Raw genomic sequence first — 20,050 nt, 5'->3', positions numbered from 1 at the left:
TAGTGACAAAGAACAATAATAATTTTAACTTGCATTATGCTTCTGAACATTTATTTGTTAACCGTTTTCTTAATAAACTTTTACATGAGTAAAGATTTTTAATGCGGCTCACGACAAAGTTGATATTATTATTTTATTGAAAATGGATTTTTAAGGTTGTGTTATATTAACTAGACAGGAACTTGGAACTTTAACAATGTTTAAGGTTGGTAGCATAATTTTGGCGGTGCTGGTGTACACAGCGGTTGCGGAGGACGCGGCCACTTTCGACGATGATGTTCAGCTTGAGGAGAAGGAAACGGGTGGGCGGCTGTTTCTGCAGAGTCGCGGAAAGCTTTCAGATATCGTTGACCTTGACCAGATTCCGAATATTAAGGTTGGAGAGATTTTTGTCTGAAAGTTTGAAAGGAACATTTTTTTCTCTCGAACCGTACATAGTATGCGCTATGGGATGTAAGTGAAAAAGACAACTATGTATTTAAACAAACTTTCAAATCAAAACATGTAGCGTAGCATTTTGATCAAGGAGTCTGATTTATTAAAATATCACCGAGTCGTTCAAGACAATCCACATTGCAATTTAAACAATATTTACTTCCGCCAAACTTAGAGAAATAACTGGTGAATGACATGAAGCATACATATGCCGGAAAATCTTTTAAATCTTAAGTGTAATAAGTATGTATATGTTTTAACAAGACATTTTGAAGGGAAAACTTAAACTTGAGACATTTCCTCGTTTTTACCACATCTTTGACACTCACGAAGTCAGTCAAGTTTTGTCAAACTTTCAACATCTTAACATTGCTTGTTAAATGCCTTTTTTTGAACCAGTCAAGTTTTGTCAAACTTTCAACATCTTAACATTGCTTGTTAAATGCCTTTTTTTTTGAACGATGTCCTTTTTGAGCCGTACGAGGGCCTAAATAATCCGATACAATTGTTTTACAGTTATTTTAAATGCTTACTCTACATAAGACATTATTTCCGTGGGACGGTATTTCGATAACTGTTCTGCAAATCAATTATGCCCGTAATTTTGGAACCAGCCTTTAGATCCCTGTAGCTTGCATTGAATTTGAGTTATGGTTTATGATGGATGTACATACCATTCAAAGTTCAATACATCCCTTTATCCCCCAATACCCAGCGTGTTTTATGCCGGGGCGGGAAGATCCTGGTCCGGCTGGAGGACGGTGGCACTGGAGGGGCGGCATGGTCAACCGGGTCCCTCATAATGGGCGGACCCCGCTGGAACTGCTCCCACAATTACATCAGACCCCACTCTAACACAATCTACGCCCGGATAGCGGAACTGCGCCGACCCAAAGACGGAGTCATAGAGATACAAACCGCCAACGCTGGGTACGTATGACCGCATTTCATACACGCGTTTGCTACTTTTAATACATTCATCGGCTATATTATTTTCCTGAGACAATGCCCAGTTTGCTTGTCGCCATCGTCGGAAACTCACATTCTATCATTTTTAATTGTCTCCATTCGATGGCGGACCCAGCCTAAAAAGGGGTACATCCGGATAAGCAACATGTGATGTAAGACCTCAACCATGAGTTAAAAATAAATTGAAATTTGAATGTGGAATTGGGTGTCGGGTTTATCTTGGCGCAATTAAGATTTACAATAAAAACGGTAGTAAGTATGTATATAAGAAAGCTCTGGGTACCACTGATGTCAAGTATAGGTTTGATGCGGATTTGCCGCATATGACTACTGAAATGATTGTCAGCTATGTGTATTATTCATAGTATGTAATTAGTTGTAGTGTAAGGATACACACAAAACAATGTCCTTGACCTTTAATCACTTACGTACTAGAGGCCTATTTTAAGGGATGTTTGGCATGACAACCCTCTGCTGTGCATCTTCTGCTTATTGTACTGATGTCACGGTAGGGGCCAATTTATTGTTTATTTGTTTATAGGCTCAGGGCCATTAAGGGTTCATTTCTATAATGAAACATCCAAAACTGCTTAGCAGGATATTCAGATCGGAGATCTGATAAGACAATTAGGCAATTAGATTATGATCAATAAACAGAAGTTGGTGTATGAGACTCAAAATTGTCCACCGAATATTTTAACTGTGTTTATTTATGAGTCAATATTGGCGCTGCATCTGTATTAAGTGTAGTAGGCAAAAGATTTAGACATAATATCCTTAAGTTTTATGTTTTAGCCCTTTCATTAAGTATTGTAATGTTATATTTACATATTTACATATATACTTTTCTACATACATATACGGAAGTCTTTACCCATTGGTGTACGGATAGTCCAATAATGCTTAAATGACATTCAAAGGTCATTTTTGCCTCTTACATCTCTTACAGTAATTCATCTATTTCCTGATGTAGAACGAAATATTCATTTTGAAACCACTTAAAGAACGCATACATGACTAAAGTATCATGGGAAACTGACTTTTCTATTTATGAAGATGAGTGTACGTGTATTATACGACGATACTTCTAGACTCGATCAACAACATCATCAGCATCATCATCATCATCATCATCAACACCACCACCACCACCACCACCACAACCAACAGAAGCAACAACAACAACAACAACAACAGCACAACCACCACCACTACCTCCACCACCATCACCAACACCATCATCATCGTCAGCACCAGCAGCAACATCAGAATCATCACAAGCAGCAGCAGCAGAATCAATTAATTAAGTGATGATTATCCAGATTGTCATGAAATAATGATTAAAATTCTCACCATTTACAGCTTATCTGATTATTACAAACCAATGTTTATCGGGTATATAATGAGTGATGTGTGCGCATAGTGATGCATGCGCATAGTGAAGCAGTGTCGCCCGTATTTCGTTTTTGTTGGGTTTTTTTCATTTTTCGAATTAAAATTGTACTTGGTAATTATTTTTTAGAATTTCTCTCATGATTTTCGGTGAAATATAGAGAATAAATGGTGAACTAGCAACAGTATGTTTATTTATTCATTTTAATTGTGCTCGACATCACTTCCCCTGCAGTCCCCTGGACATGTTCGACCAAGCGGATATCCGGGTCGAGTACGCGCAGGGCGAGCTGCGGCCCTCGCGCCACCGCCGCTATCTCTCCAACCCGCTACGGACTACCCTCAACACCATCAACTATAACACCTCATTCACACGTAACGTCCCCTTCAACAGCATCGACGACGAAACGGTAACGTATAAAGCTGTTTGTGCGTTCGGTTAAATCTATAATGAAACAAACAAAACTTAAGTTTTTCGTATGCGTTTTGTTCTCTTCTGTCATTAGTTTAAAAACTTGTAAGAATTTAAGTATATAACTTCAATGGCTTAGAGTATGAGATGAGTTCATCCCTAAACGAGCATAGTTTATATGCGGAAACGAGGATAACCGATATTTTACAGAACACCCTTTGCTCTTATACGAGCGGCTATGGTTAATGCGTTCATACCCAATTTAACAATATAGTGAAAACGTTTTTTGCTGGAGCTCTGTTGTGCGTAGTGAAACGAAGTAGTAACATACGGGTACCTTTTTGTCGAGTGGCAGTTCCGTATGTGTGTGTGCAGGTGTGCGCGTGTACGTTCGCCGGACTGAATTTGTCCGGGCTGCATCTTGACCATGCATCAAAATATTTCCTTAAAAAAATGCCAAGGATGTACACCATGGTGAGGCGGAGTTTCGCACGCAAGAACCGGAGCTGTACGTCAAAGGTCAAGGACAAGGCTAGAGGTCAAAGGTTAAAATGATCCTTTTCCGGGCTGTATCTTGACCATGCATTATAGGATTTTCCAAAATTGCCACGAAGGTTCCTCATGACGAGTTGACGTGTCACGCAAAAGACCCAGGTCTTTACCTCAAAAAGTTATGTCACACTGAAAAGAATTATATGAAAATGAGTACTGACTAAAGGGCTGGTCTAGACTGAGCCATATCAGGGTTGTGTCTTGCATAAGTGGCAAAATAGGATTTTCAAAAATACTCGCCTTAGAGGGTTCAGCATACGGAGGCATAGTGTCTTGGGTTTCATGTATTGTTTAACTCCATGTCATTCTGTACTGCTATTGCATGAAAGAGCATTATGTCTGTGTCAAATGCTCTTTCAGCGGACTCGACATATCGCAATTTGTCATCTACTTAACTTTTCATGTGTGCCAGATAAGGATTTCCAGCATGGCCTAATACTTGAATATACTTGTCTAGGATGGAAAAAAACGTTATTATTGAAATATTCGATCAAATTCCCGATCTATTCATATACACATATACATACTTTGACCTCGTACATGTGCATAGAGTCATCTTTACATTTTGTACAAAGGCTCGTTATTATCGTACATTCATTGTTGCTATTTAGTAGCGTGGAATAAAACACCGTTTTTGTAGAAGTTCAATCAGTACATGGAAATCTTCATGAATTAAAATGTTATATTCGATCTCTCATTCTCTTTTTCAGGCACATGTGCCGGTGAACCTGTACAAGCGGACGGGCCGCTACGAGCCGGAAGCTGATACAGACATGGCCGTCACTCGGGTAGATAAGGACTTTTTGTTTCAGTGCTGCAATTGCCATGGCTACAGCCACATCTCCTACTACATGTAAGACCCCATACCCTACATGCGGTATTCACCTCATCGCACTGGCTTTGCAGTGTGTACAAGCAATCACTGACCTTAAAATACCTAATCACAATCACATCAGTTTAGAAAAGGTTGCACTCTGTTGCTCTTTGTAAGTTTTTGATGATGAAGATGACAATGCACTAGAATGATTCTAAAAATCGATTTTTTTGTCCATTTAGGGAGCTGAAAATCTACAAAGTTAACAACAAACCAGTAATCAAGAAGTATGTAATGGAAATGGACATCAACTCCAGAATCAAACATGAATACAAGTTAGTTATTTCAGATTTTATTATGCGTGGTTAATTCATATCATTTTGAATGTTAGTACATATTTTTTATGTAATACAAACAATACGTGTCTGAAAAAGTCTAAGTCATATTGATAATAATAAATCAAAATGAAACAGTGTTATTTTTAAATTTACACTTTATTTAAACCATCTTCTTGTTCAAGCCTTTTTTATTTCAAGTTTAACAACCGACAAGGAGATTTCTATAACAAAATACGGTGTTGTTATGAAGAACGAGACCATGCCCATATTCGAGGTTCCCTTGGCAACGTTCAAAACGTTCTCGCCTATAATGTTGACAGTCAATTCGTCTAGTCAGGGAAACATCTTTCTGAAGGCGGTCGCTAAGGAAGCCACTAATTATGAAGGAAGCTTCGAGCTGAACGGCAGGACGATCATCTGTAAGTCAAAAAGTAGCTCATTTTACTAGATTCAAACAGATACAGATGCTTTAGTGCTACAAAAAGGACATTTAATTGTTGTTGTTGTTGTTTCTGCTGATGCTGCTGCTGTTGCTCTACTATTTCACAACTTTATTAGCACCGCCCATCACATCTATGATTTTGTTTCTACAGCACAGCGGTTCGAGGAAGGCTCGGTCCCGGTTAACGAGGCTAGCGTGTACAACTGGACGGTGGTCAGCGGGGGACAGCGGGTGGACACAAACCACACCTTTAATACTTCCTGGGCCTTCCACCAGAACCTTACCCTCATCCCGGTCATCTCATGGTGGCAGAAGGATATAGACATGAATCTCGGGCCACCCGTGCAACTCAGGTAGGGACATCATCATTCTTGTTGCAGTAAGCTATCATTCTGTATAAATCTGAGGGTAGCGTTACTTAATAAAGAACCATTTCCAGTTCAACATGTTGAAATGCTATTAGGGACACGCACATAAACACAAACATACAATGTTGTTGAAATATTAATGCCTCTTACATTTAAGTATTCGTCCGACGGTGAATGTGGTGTCTAGGTCGGACACGGTGACCCGGTGTAATAAGGTCATGGTCGTCGTGGATAGCAACGTATCTGTGGCACAGACGGACTTCTCCGTGGACGCCTTCGGAATCAATCTCTGGTAACAGGTTTGCTTCAATAAACACTCTGAAAATAATTGAACAGATCGTTGACAAACACAAACTATCATATGCAATACGCAAAACATTATTCTGAATCAGTCAAAATACGCCTTGCACTAAACTTCCAAAATGTAAGTTAAGTTTATAAAATATTTAACCCTTACAAGTACGTTGTTCTACTATGAAGGATAGAGATGCATCGACTACAGTAACTCAAGTAACACCAACAATATTACACAACAAACAGAGCTCTTTCCTCTATCGACACATGTTTGACAAATCTTCGAAAGTTTTCAGGAATGTTAAGGTGATGAGTGGGCTGTCGAGACGGTTCAAACCCCTAGAGCAAATAGTATCCTCCGTTTGCCACGCGGACTGTCACGCACTGGGGTTCGAGAAGAACGCCAATGTAACGATGGATGACGCATGTGGGCAGCCAATGGGAAATATCTTTAAAGGCGACGAAATATTGAACAGGTAGTGCTATGTTGCGGATTTTTCTCCAACCCGTATAGGTCTCACACATGTGAAATATTCCTTCGTATAATATAATACATTTTGAACAGTGACATATACGTTTTGTCATTATGTTTGGTTGGAATATGAAACAACGCATATGTACCAGTTGCTGAAAGGCTTGATTACAAATAATAAACTGTAATAATATAAAGAAGGGTAATCTTCATCCCTGTTTAAAGGTGCATAAATTAACCAGTACAACACAGCAAAAACACAACACAAGACACATTAAGTTTACAACTCATTAGGTGTGTTTACACAGCTTTGATACAAACTATCACTCCTGTAAATGACATCTCCTCATGTAGAATCCATTTATAACGCTTTGATTTCATTAGGAAACTATACTGTATAAGGTACTCGTGTGGACTCCATCTTTGTTGTAGCAAAGAGAGTGTTACACTGGCTATGAGTAGCGTTTGACGGACTACGCAGACGACTTTGTATTTACCAACAAAAAAGCAGACATTTACATCAACGTTATAAATTTATAGATTTTCCTAGTATTGGCCATCGGAGTTAGTCACCTGACATTTGCCTTGAATAAGATCCCTGAACCCCTAGTAAAAATTATCTGAATAGAACATGATTTTCCTTCTTGTGCAGTGAAAGTTTGCTCATTTAGAAATACATAGTCAGGGACTGATTTCAAACCGATGTCTTCCAATCAATGGTGATTTGAAATAAGTTATTCTTAACCTTTCTACCACAGAGGCTTCTCGCGTCATCACAGAGGCTTCTCGCGTCATCACAGAGGCTTCTCGCGTCATCACAGAGGCTTCTCGCGTCATCACAAGATACAGAGCCTTTCTTTCTTCACCCAATTCTTGACTTCGAAGTGCATGCGTCTTGGCGTCATAAAAGACCCTCCATAGGATTTCAATTTTAGCCCGCGAGTCCAAAAGCCCGGGCACCGTGTGTCCGAAGGTTTGGGCCATAGGGAAATGATGATATTGAACTTTAAACCACTCTAACCTTACCTTAGCCCATACATGCTGGCTTTGCAAACAAGTCCTTGAGGTTCGCGGGTTTTCGGATGGACACCATTTTAGATGCACATATGGGAAAACATATTTAACACAAATATTACTGGTGTACAATTTCGGATCACGATTTATTAAATACCAATTAGTTGGCCGCAATCTTCTGCGATATACAGTTCAATTGCTTATGTTACATAATGGTAATTTGTAGTATATCATATCGGGTTAAAGGTCTGCTTCGTTCCGACTCGAATTCAACACCAAGCACGATCGACGTTATTTCAATAACGTGGGGTTTTTTTCTTTTTAGATTGTATCAGTTATGGGGAGACTACATTCTGTTTGCTTCCGAGGAAGAAGATAATGCGACTTCGTGCGGTACGCTGGGACGCGTGTGTGATGACTGCCGCCAGGATACGATTGGCGATGACGTCAAAAGCGCGTGCGCTAACCGCCTGGTTTCTACTGAACTAGCCGCCACGCTGACACATTTGGCCAGATTTGTAGAAGCTGAATGGCCAGACAGTTAGTACTTTTAACGAATTTTTGTAATGGTGTCATAGTTTTTTAACAAATGCAAAAGTATATATAGATAAATATATATTTGGTCGAGTGTTCAAAATTTGTTAACGTTTGCAACGTGATGAACGGGATCGTTGTTAACTTTTAAACGTGAAATAGTTCATACTGTGCTCATATATTCACTTAAATCAAGTACACCTGAAACAGTTTGCTTAAATTTTGTTAAAAATAATGCAGATCACAACTGTATCGTTAAACTTCCAAAGCAGTAAAGATTTGACATAATTTCTTTTATTAACAGGTTTAGAGTCAAGTTTGTGCCATTTATCTGCTTCAATTTCTAATGTTTGTAATGAAAGACTTAGACTCGTGAATGCTTTTCTAAATTTTAAGTTCGTACCTAAAATCTCAAAAGAATACTTTTGGTTTAGCTCTTGATAAAATATTTAATTCTGCAACCCCATTCTGTACATAAAAATCTTTCTCAATTCAAGTTTCAATTCACATAATAATAATAATAATAATAATAATAATAATAATAACAGTAGTATCATTATATCAACATCTCCAACACTGATAGAACAAAGCATGCAACACGTGCGTTTCACCCACTTAGCATTACGTCGTTATTATTACTCACCGACGATGAAAATATTGTATTATTCCATTATGTACACTAATTTATAAAACACTCTGAACGGTTTAAAGATTAGACCCTTCTTTAATTATAACTGAACCAGGTTGTTTTATTGAACAGTTTACCACATATCACCTGTGTAGCAGTGAGTCAGAATGCTTCTGCTTGTCTTTTACTGACATTTCTTTCACTTATCCATTTCCTTACCCTTTTCTTATTTACATTTATCGCCAAATACTTATCAAGTTAATGTGCTCATGGGAAAGACGTTACTAATGTTGTTAGAACTTGTGTCCAACCCATTTGCTTTTTGTATACTCTATATCATTGTTGTAAATACCGATCATGTTGAAAGAAAAAAAAGGCAATGAAATTTTCAACAAAGCATCGTAAAATCCTCAGGACATGTCTCTTACTTCTTAGTAATACTACAAATTAATGAAAACAATCTGATATGAACATCTGACTGATTGCTCGTTCTTTTTAATTGTGGATAAATTAATTGGATTTGCTTTTGTCTTAGGAAAGCTCTACGTGAATAAATCATTTGATGAGCCCAACTCGGATTTCCCTGACGGTCATCATGACAACGAGTCAGTGTTCTACGAAGGACGTGGTGTGGAGGTCGCACTCACGAAGCCGAGTGCGTTTGATCCCATTGACTTAGAAACCGATGAGTACATCCTGAACCGTCTAAGTGAACTGTCCGTGTGTTCCAACTTTGCCCACGTTAAGCAGCGGGACGGGGTCGTGGCGGCGTGTGTTGAGCCGCGTGTAAAGCTGGAGCGCAGTAAGCGGTCTCTGGTTTCCAGGACGCGGCGGTCGGGCCACGTAGAACACACCGCTGTAGAAGGCCTACTCAACAGGCTAGGTATTCATGGGTCACTGGCCTTGACTAGTAAAAAACACATTAGTTTCCCGGTAAGCGCAGTTGGTAGCACTATTAGTATCTTCCAGCATAGGTTCACCCCAACTCGAGCGTAGGGTGTTCTGAAGAAACGAGGTTTACCCAGTCTAAGACGAGCGGTTTTATGGGGTTTTTTTCTCAAAACGTCAGTAAAACAAAATAAAGTAAAACAAATCGCTGGAACTCTTTTGTGCGTAGTGGATAAAGGTCCGGCATTGGTACTTTTGTATCTTTACCCGTTGGCAAGATTATAAGTATCTTCCATGGCCGAGAGTGTAAGATATGCTCATCGCAGGTGGATTCCCTCCGGATACTCCGATTTCTCACACAAAATAAGATTACATTCTTGCGTAAAATTCGGTCAGCGTATCAACGAGAGTAATTGAGCATAAATTTGCATTATATTCTTCACAATCGTTGTAAATGCATTACATATAAGTTATATAAAACGTCCATAGTCTACATTTGACATGTGAGCACCAAACCAGAATGGTAGATTTATAATCAGTAAATACATGCTAAGTCAGGCCTTTATACTGCGCCGAAATACTTAAGAAGGATATGCAACAAATGAACTTGAAATCAGTTCTGACCACAACTGCACTAAAGATAACAACAGTGAATTCATATCGCTGTAGGTTCGGCGGTGCGGAATGGGCCAACGGCCAACCCGTTTGTGGTGTCGCCCCTGGGCATCGGGGATGCTTACCCAGCTGGGGAGACCATGGACATTTCATGTGGGGAGGCCACTGGAGCCGTCACACAGGATGACACACCAAGATTTAGGAGGTAGCATTCTGCAGTATACGTTTTTTTTCTTGTATTGACTTTAATATAATGATTGGGGTCAGTATTAAATCGCAAAAGCATTATTCAATGTGTTTTCCTATAAACAGAAAAAAACAGCCTGAGTCCATAGGCAAATATGTAGGCTAAAGTTTGATATTCTTAAATTGCACATTACACGATCATGTAGATTTTAATATAACACCATGTATGGACTTCATGTTTTATGTTGGTGTTTAGAAAAGCAGTCCCACCTTAAAGCTCCACTCTCACAGATTGAGCGTTTTGACAACTTTTTTATTTTTTGTCTTAGAACGACCCATGTTTTGCGAAAATCCATGAAAGCCAATGAGAAAAGAATGCTGACAAAAATCAGAACCGAGAATTTCATATATAAGTTCAAAACTTGATGTTTTATGCATTTTTCGTAAACCGTTATTAACGGTTTAAGCCATAAAAAAATAATTTTCGAACGGAAATATGAAAATCTGCGATCTGATTTTTTGTCAGCAGTCTTATATCATTGGTTTGCAGATATTTACGCAAATTTTTTCTCTTTCTAAGACAAAAAATAAAAAAAGTTGTCAAAACGGTAAATCTGTGAGAGTGCAGCTTTAATGTATGCTTTTCTTTTTTCAAATATAAAGGTTGGTAGAGTACCCTCTTAACGACAAAAACGTAGAGTTTGGACCTGAAGGCCTCTCGACCACGTGGTGCGGAGTGCAGACGCGGCGATGTTTGGTGGACTGCCGGAAGTCTACTGGCGACATTGACGATCACTGGCGCTGGTGTGGCACGCGGACTATGCACATGCGCCTAGCAGTTAGGCTGAAGAGGCTCGTCACCATCCTCTCAGACACTGGTAATTTATTTCGCCGAGTGCTTATAGTAGACAATGGCTTTATACGTTCAGAACATTTACCAAAGAAAATGAATTATTAGAGGAAAAGGATTAATTCATTAGTCTAAAATTGCTTTTCATTTGATTTCTCTCTATTGTTACGAAGAAATGAATGTCTCAAATGGCTATGTTAAAGTAAATATGTATACGACATGAAATTTAGTTTTGATTTCAGTCATAGTTGAAAAGGCGTTATCGATGGACGACTCTGACGGCCCTTCAAGCCAGTTTAAAGAGGGGAGGTAAATCATTTTTCACTCAAAAATAGTATGCTATAAATAACTTCACTGATTCAATGATTTGTGTTTATTATAATGTTTTGTTTTAATTAGTTAATTTTAATTTTGATGATTTATTCCAGGGCGGCTCGTATCTCGCTTAAGCCCGGGAACACGAAGTCGGTGTCTCAGTTCACACAGTACGCGATCCTGGCGGGGTTTGACTTTGTGCGGCGTGTCTCCGAAAATACTGTGGAGGTTTGTGTAAAGGTGCAAGACGGGATCCAGACCCACCTGGCCCAGTTCCCCGCAACCAACCTCATAGCCGTCCCACTTCCGCTCGGTGAGGAGGACGAGTACGACTGGCCGGAACCGCTTAAGAACGAGTCCCGCAAACCCCTCCTGTTCGATGTTTCGAATTCGGATGACGAGATAGCGGAGCATTTCAAGGTATTCGGTCGACGATTGGTGACCCTAAATAAGTTAAGCACCTGTTTCATAAATGTAAAAAGAAATATTTAAAAAAAAATGTGGGACCACAGTAAAGGGAAGTAGCCAATGCGTAGAAGAATGTTTTACCAAATACGAACAAAAAGTTAGATAAGATTTCTTTGACATCTATTTGTTCTTTTACATATGGAATGAATTAAACAGCTCATTTCCCGTAATTGTTTTTGTTTTTGTTTTCTGAAAAAAAAAATTCACATTTCAGTAAGCACTTACCATTGAATTTACAGGGATATTCAAAGCAAATTTAAATCAAGAAATAGAAATGTAAATGGTCTTCTTAATACTTTGATGCTGCCTGTGTAAAAAAATGTCCGTCATTCAGTAAATGTTTAAATTCAGTTGCAAATGATTTTAAAGTGTTTATGGTGGAAAAAGGAGTTGTTTCAAAAGGAGGATTATCTTTTATTATAAATCATCATAATACATAAAATATGTTATAATAATTGTAGAAATTTGGTTTATGAATATCCGTGCCTACTCAAAATAGAGCGTTTTTGAACATTTTCCCTTAGTCCAATAAAGATTAAGTTCAAGATTGTGTTTAAATAGGTTAAGAGCAATCATATTGAATACTATTTCTTCTTATATTGATTATAAGAAAATATATTGTTCGCTCTACGCTGACTTCGGATTTTATGTAAATGAAAATATTGTATTTCGTTATCTTGCTCGGTCAAATTTCTTTTGCACAAAAATCAGAGAAACAACGTTTTGGTTTTGCCTTAAGTTTTTATAAAAAATGTGCGTCATAAAGTTTACCTTCCAATTTTTGGTCACTTTTAAGCTCCGCCATTTCACGAGTCCCGGGAAGCGATACATCCGACTCGATACGGTGCTAGTCTCAATACTGGATCTGGCGTATGAAGACCTCCAAGGTGGCTTCTACGTGATTTCCGGTTCCGGTTACCGTCCACGATCAGTGAATATTGATAACATCGCCACGCGACATGATAAGGAAACACTGAGGTTTGTAAATAATATTTGACATATTCTTGCAAAACATACACTTTATTTCAAGAGGAATATTAACACCTGAAGGTATCGAACACTTTTCCTTTATCTTCTTAGATTTGAAATGGGCCAAGCACTTGAACTCAAACCAAACATGCCTTCCACGGAAGACAACTTGTTTAAGCTGGCGGTGTCCTTGATTAGGATCAGCAAGGGCGTTCGTCTCCAACAACTAGGAATCGGGATCGGGTGTAAGGCGGACCGCCTGTACATGGAGCTGCGGCCGCTGCGGGACGACACGGCCCTTGTTGTAGAGGTCTGGGACAGCGGAAACACGCCGCTGTATAAACGCCTCAAGCAGTTGCAGGACATGATTGCAGACGGTGAGGTCTAAATTGAACGGATGAATATAAAAATGTGATTATGAGTGTAAGTGGTTAAAAGCTTGTTCGAGTTTCCTAGAATTATGGGTGATTGCGGTATCCTTATTTGTTGGTCTATTTCATGCATTTAAAACGGAAAAAAATGTTTGGATGTGATCCTATCCGCGTCCGTCTGCATTTTGTTCTCAAACAATGTACCTTTGATTAAGATAATATATGTGTTGTTTTTTTGCGTTACTCCGCCCCTATCTCCAAAATATAATCGTTACAATATTTTATGGATGTTGTGTAGGCGGGTCGGTGGTGACAGCGAGGCCAGACACAGTCATCTGTAAAACGCCCGAACTGGGCAGGCAGTACTTCTACTTCAACTTTGAACTAGACCAGGAGGGGTACGAATTTGTTAACAGTCTTTGATGTTTATGATAGAGAGGTTGTCAATGCTACTTGGTGCTACGTCATCCTTGTATTTGTTTAAATGTCAAAACCATGCATTTGGTATTTAGGACACAATCTTCGACACACAGGTTCATGTAGTTGAACGGTGACATCGGCACATTCACGGGGAAATCGTGTTATGCGAGAACTGGTCAGTCCGTATATTTCCTACCTCAAAGGGAGACTTTTTATGACTTACAGCAACAATTACTTCTGTGGGAAGCTAGACGTACAAGTGGTGTTCCGCAACCTCTAGTTAATTTACATTTAAACAGCTAAAAATCGGAAACAAATGCAAACATAATTGATCTTACTACAAGTATTCTAATAATGCGAAAGGCAATTGTTTCGAAAAAATGCCTTTGTTGTAATTCGGACAGCATAAATCTGAAACCAGCGTAAAAGAAGTAATTATAATAATATAAAATAGTGCAGACGTAATGTAATATGGTTTGCACACAGCGTCGAATAAATCCTCCGTTTCACCTCGATCACATATAGGCACTGCTGGTCAACCGAGGACGACTTCTGCGACCTGACGTCCGAAAGCCGTTACAACGTGAGCGTTGTTTTGCAGCGGCGTCTGACGTCAGCGGCCGGCTCGGGAAAGCTGCCGCGCCAGGATATCATGCCACAAATAGAAGATTGTATCGTCAAAACTTGTGGTGGCTGCCCGTCTTCCGGTAAGGGCATGTTGTATTTAGGGTTATATGTGACACAGTAAATGACTACGATTCATATTTACGCTTTTAATTCTTCTTTTGAAACGGAAAATTAAATTAAGATTGCTATCAATACCTTGTGTAGTCTTTCAGTAAAACAAATAAGTATACAAGATATGTTTTGCAAGGTTCGGTGTGGAAAAGGAAGGTTCTGAAATGCAGCCGGATGATTCTGAAGTACCTAGGGCGAGCCAGTGTCCCCTTCCAGCCCCTACAGGACAAGGTATCCATCTTCAACACGGAGAACCATGAGTCCGCCGTTCACTCGCTCGCCTGCCACGACGGTCGGGTCTGTGTGGAGAATACACAGATATACTCCCTGCTTAGTAAGTAGTTTTATAATGGCATATACACCGACAAAAACTCTTTTAATAAGACACTTTTTTAAGATGTGGGTAGGTTATCACCTCGAGCAATATTACGAAGTGACATGCAGTTTCTATTGCAAATAGTATGACCGTTCGCGTACCTTTACCAAATTTACAGATCAATCAATCAATCAATCAATCAATCAATCAATCAATCAATCAATCAAACAATCAATCAATCAATCAATCAATCAGTCAGTCAGTCAGTCAGTCAGTCAGTCAGTCCGCCCGCCCGTCCGTCCGTCCGTCCGTCCGTCCCTCCGTCTGTCTTATCTATAATCGATCAAAACCTTATTTCCTCATATATAAAACATATGGAAATCAATTTACAGATTACCAAGTGCTTTTACACTAGAAAGAAAGAACATATTTAATACATAACGTATATAGTTACACACAAGTACATTCAATACTGTAAATTTCAAATTTCATCTCTTTATTATAATTTGAACTAGTGATTTTAATAGAATATGAAGTGCTTAAACCCATACTTGAAAGGAGGATAGTTAAAGGTGTTTATATTTATTATTACTATATTTATATATGGATATTGTAATGAGTAACATACAAGTATTTTTATGTAACCCGCTTTTAGAAACTGGTGGAATCATAACAAGCGGTTGTCATGGCAATATGTTTATATGATGTGCGTTTTAACAGTACTCATAAATCAAATAAGGTAAAAAGAAAACGTTATAATTAATAAGCAGCGCAGCTTCTGCCATTGTGGTAAACGTTATTAAAAGCATCTTAAGCGTATTCTAGTCACATATGCACAGTGCTTTATAGCTGTACGAACTAAGGCTTATGAAATTTGCAGAAATAGTACGTTGCTGTCATTGTACATAAAGGTGTCTTTAGGTGCTCAAAGAATTCGCAGGGTTTAATGTTATCACTCGCATTATATCAATAGGGATTGTCCATTTTATTAAAAGTGCTCTAAAATGTTTTTGTATGTTTTAATGAACGTATCTCGAAATCTTAAAAAACACTTCGTTTTCCAAACCAAACAGAAGTTTGAATCAAAACGCAACAAAAAGTGCTTATTGCGTCGTCAAATTACCAAACAAATAATAAACAATAAACCCTTAACGTATTTTTATCAACAAGAATACTATTCAAAGTTCCATTTATCAAACAATTATTGACGAAGATACATTAATTATTCAGGACAGGTATTTGTAGAATATTAATTAACATATTTATGTAGAAAATGTGAGAAGTAGTTGCATTATGTAATAAAAAACCTCTCGTATTTTAATAAGCTATAATGTTATCACATATTAAAAACAATTGAATAACTCTATCATAATTATGCTTAAAGAGATATTCAACTTCCACGTGTACCATACTATATGTTTACTTTACAAAAGATGTCTTATATGAGTTTTTTGCTTGATTTTTAAATTATATCATGCTCTATGCGACTTTAGGTTTGAGGGTTGCCATGTAAAGATTTTCAGTTTTCTTACGATCCTAATAATAACAGCAATGGAATGGACCGACATAACTCACAGATACTACGACAACTTGTCTGAATGATAAGATTGTAAATTGACCAATAAAGACGTTGTCTAATGTAGTAATACTTATCGATGACAATGACCGTATTGTTAGCGTATTTGACTGGGGGACAGAGGATCCCGGGCTCGATCCCTACTTGGGCCTATGTTGACAATTGGTTATCACTCTGGAATGATTAATTGTTCTTATTCACGAACATGAAGCGAATTAAAAGAAATGTACATATTTCAATCGTCCCTACGAAATGTATCGAAATTGAAAAGTCTTTTTTAGGTTCTTATCGTTGAGATGTTTAATCGCTGTTTCGCATCGTTAATATTACACTAGTGTTTAAGCAGATATTTCGAATAGCCTTAATTTCAAATTATCTACAGTAATTGAAAACAAGGGGATTGCCATGGCAGAATCCCCTATATAGTAATGTCTGTCCTGTTCCAGTGCCGGTGAATACAGCGACATACAGCATAAACAACAAAGAAGAATTGATGTTTGGAGGGGCAGATAACCCGAGCCCCCTGCTGGAGATAGTTGAACAGGAGCTTGCGTGGCGGGCGGTTGGGGTGGTGGAAGTCTTCCTAGAGTCAGCGAAGGACGTTAACGCTCTTCGCAACACTATACTGGTAGGGGGTTAATACTGGAATATATAGGTTGTATGAAGGAGCTCATGTGATTTTTCTTTTAGAAACGGAAGTCAAGGTTATTTGTTACTCACGTTATATAATACAGGTAAGGATTATACTGCTAAATGGAGATTGAGGGAAGGAACTCTCGTGAATCTGTCACTAGGGTCAGCAAAGAACATTAACAATCTCCGAAACACAAAACAGGTATGGGTTAAACTAATATAAAAAAGTATAGTGGTTATTTGAAGAAGCTCGCCTGGACGTGTTCCTATAGCAGCAAAGGACATCGGCTTTCTCCGTAAATAGTATGTAGAGAATGTTGGGCGAAGCTCGCGTGGAAGTGTTTCTCTGGCAGCAAAGGACATTGACTTTCTCCGTAAATAGTATGTAGGGAATGTTGGGCGAAGCTCGCGTGGACGTGTTTCTCTGGCAGCAAGGACATTAACTCTCCCCTTTAATGGTATGATAGTGTATAAAGGAAAGATCTCGCTGCGGCGTGTTTCTTGCAACAAATGACGTTAACTTTCTCCGTTAATGGTATTTTAGAGATTGTAGCGTGGAGCTCTTGTCGCAGTGTTATAATGGCAGCAAAGGACATTGACTCTCTCCTATAATGCTATTGTAGAAAGTGAAACAAGGGGCTCCCGTGGACGTGTTCCTTTGGCAGCATAGGGCATTGACTCTATCTGTTAATGGTATATAGAGATTGTAGGTAGAAGCTCGCTTCGACATGTTCCTATGGCAGCAAATGACGATAACGGTATATTGAGATTGAGATCCCGTGGACATTTTTCGATGGAACCAAAGGACGTTTACCCTCCCTAAATAAAGCTATAATGGCGTATACAAAAGAGCTCGCGTGGACGTGTCCATAAGACATCAAAGGGCGTAAACACTCTCCGTGAATGAAATAAATTTAAAACAATAAAAATTATTATTAAAATAAGTTTAGGATCGAGTTCGATTGGGCGTGTTCCTATGGCACAAACCTTTCTCGATATACTATACAGGTAGGGTTTATACTGGTTTGTTGAGAAACAGCAATAAAATTCTACTCTCTCCGAAAATGATATATAGAGATAGTAGAAAGAAAGTCACGTGGATGTGTTCATGTTGCACCAAAGGACTATCTCCTTAATACTATACAGGTAGGGGTTATACTGCTTTATAGAGATATTTTGAAAGCAATTGGCAGGAGGTGTTTCTATGGCAACATATGATGTCAGCTCTCTTTCTCTCTCTCTCTCTCTCTCTCTCTCTCTCTCTCTCTCTCTCTCCATAATACAATACAGTTAAAGGATATATACTGGTATATAAAGATTGATGTTACCGTATATGGTTATATCCTTAATTTATTATTGCATCATTTTCGTTTCCCCTTTTTCCCCGTTATAATTCGTTAATCGCTAAGGCCTGATCTACAGCACAATTTGTTCATACCAAAATATCGAAAGGCACATTATGTAAACAGTTGGAGGACCGATAGTTGTGTCCATACTATGCATGGAAAATGAACATTTAAGAAAAAACATTCAAACCTATTATCTTATAATGACGTTGTTCTTTAAACTCTTCATTCATATCTTGAAAGCATTTACCAAAGAATTGTCTTTAGAAGTATTTTATCACTTATGTACATGTATAACTTCACATCTATTTTTTGGATGTCAGAGAAACTATTTAAATAGAAAACCTGAGCTCACAATCAGTGTCGAGAGTATAAAATGATAGATGAATAAATCATTTGAAAGGAACAAATGCAGAGGAGATTCATTCATTAGATGGATATAGGTCTGGTGGATTTTGTTTCAGATACTAATGATGTATAACAAAAAAGTTACGAAAATAACATTCCACTTGGACCCGGATGCAGACGAAGATGACGTCATTGTGACGTTGCAAAGGAAGGTGGAGCAATGGGTGTCTGGAGTGTGTCCTTATTGGAGCAGAGCCGTAACCACGCCCTACACTATGGTGAAAATACCAATTGGCCGGAAAAAGCGTAGTTTGGAACGCAGCAAAGACCGGAATCAAATGAAACTTTCAATGAGAAACTGGGAGATTGATTGGATGCTGAAATCATAACAACTTCTGCAAAAACAAAAGCAAACTTCTGCGATATAATTATTAACGTATTAACAATATTAACAATATAACATGAACATTATAGCAAAGGTTTAATATTCAGCAGGCATAATGCCTGCGTCCCTTCATACAAGTGTTTGTGTTTTGAGATCCAAGATGTTTTGATGATATCCGATTTTGGCTAAAAGGCATTGGCATATTAACTCTAAGGTTTAACAATATAAGAATGTTTTAAGGTGCCAAAATGTATAACACTATCCATTCAACAAGTTATTGTACAAAAATGTCATGCTCAGTGAAGATGGCTTTTAGAAATGTATTTGAAATTTGTAACCAGGAAGATTAATTTAAGTCAATGTGTTAACTATTTTGGTAATATATTTCTTATTTGAAAGTATATCATCACAATAATTTTTATTTATTTATTTCTATTGTCACAAGACATTTCCATAAAAATAATTGCCAGCGAATATTTTTCTAAATCCTTATTAAGTCATATCTGCTACAAAGGATGCATGTTTTATGTCAGATAAATGTTGCATAGAAAAACTACAGGTTTCCCTTCCAACTTTGCATTATGGAAAGTCCCTAATTCGATCTGTCTGACGTCAGAAATGCTATTGTAAACACTTCCGTGTGAATAACATGTATTTTGATTTTTCTGGTGTCAGATTTATTGCTTGGATACAAAAAAAAAATCACATATGAAGTTAAATGTTAAATTGGCTTAACTATGTTTAGCTTTTACTAGAGACATTTATTATAACAAATATAAGTTTGCACCTGGTTTATTTCTAAAATTGCACAATAGTCGGCAATGAACAGGGAATGAGGTAACAGGTCAACGGGGAACACATTTCAAGGAAAAGACACAAAGAACCAGTTAAAATAACATCAACATGAATCGATTTTTCCCAATTCAGTTGTTTAAAAATGTATACATATGATGAGCATGATT

The 20,050-nt window shown here is 38.1% G+C and overlaps 1 protein-coding gene across 1 annotated transcript; it reads left to right on the top strand.

Moving 5' to 3' along the window:
• Positions 1-27: 27 nt before the first annotated feature.
• LOC128228050 (uncharacterized) lies at positions 28-19,751 on the top strand. The gene is made up of 22 exons (XM_052939092.1): positions 28-376; positions 1,151-1,365; positions 3,032-3,206; positions 4,471-4,613; positions 4,817-4,909; positions 5,111-5,331; positions 5,506-5,707; positions 5,880-6,014; positions 6,313-6,492; positions 7,828-8,042; positions 9,200-9,547; positions 10,222-10,372; positions 11,017-11,231; positions 11,446-11,512; positions 11,632-11,938; positions 12,783-12,964; positions 13,067-13,332; positions 13,625-13,724; positions 14,272-14,453; positions 14,621-14,818; positions 16,823-17,004; positions 18,820-19,751. Exons 1-22 carry the CDS (start codon positions 197-199, stop codon positions 19,090-19,092), a joined length of 4,230 nt encoding a protein of 1,409 aa, XP_052795052.1. The 5' UTR covers positions 28-196; the 3' UTR covers positions 19,093-19,751.
• The last annotated feature ends 299 nt before the right edge of the window (positions 19,752-20,050 follow it).

This window comes from Mya arenaria, chromosome 3 (genome assembly GCF_026914265.1).
Source record: "Mya arenaria isolate MELC-2E11 chromosome 3, ASM2691426v1".
Classification (NCBI taxonomy): Eukaryota; Metazoa; Mollusca; class Bivalvia; order Myida; family Myidae; genus Mya; species Mya arenaria.
This window is presented reverse-complemented; position numbering and strand designations above follow the sequence as displayed.

Excerpts from the sequence above, each read along its gene's own strand:
- LOC128228050 (XM_052939092.1), top strand. The coding sequence starts at position 197 with ATGTTTAAGGTTGGTAGCATAATTTTGGCGGTGCTGGTGTACACAGCG. Across the intron at positions 4,614-4,816 it reads AGCCACATCTCCTACTACAT|GGAGCTGAAAATCTACAAAG; the intron begins GTAAGACCCCAT and ends TTGTCCATTTAG. Across the intron at positions 14,819-16,822 it reads ACAGATATACTCCCTGCTTA|TGCCGGTGAATACAGCGACA; the intron begins GTAAGTAGTTTT and ends GTCCTGTTCCAG.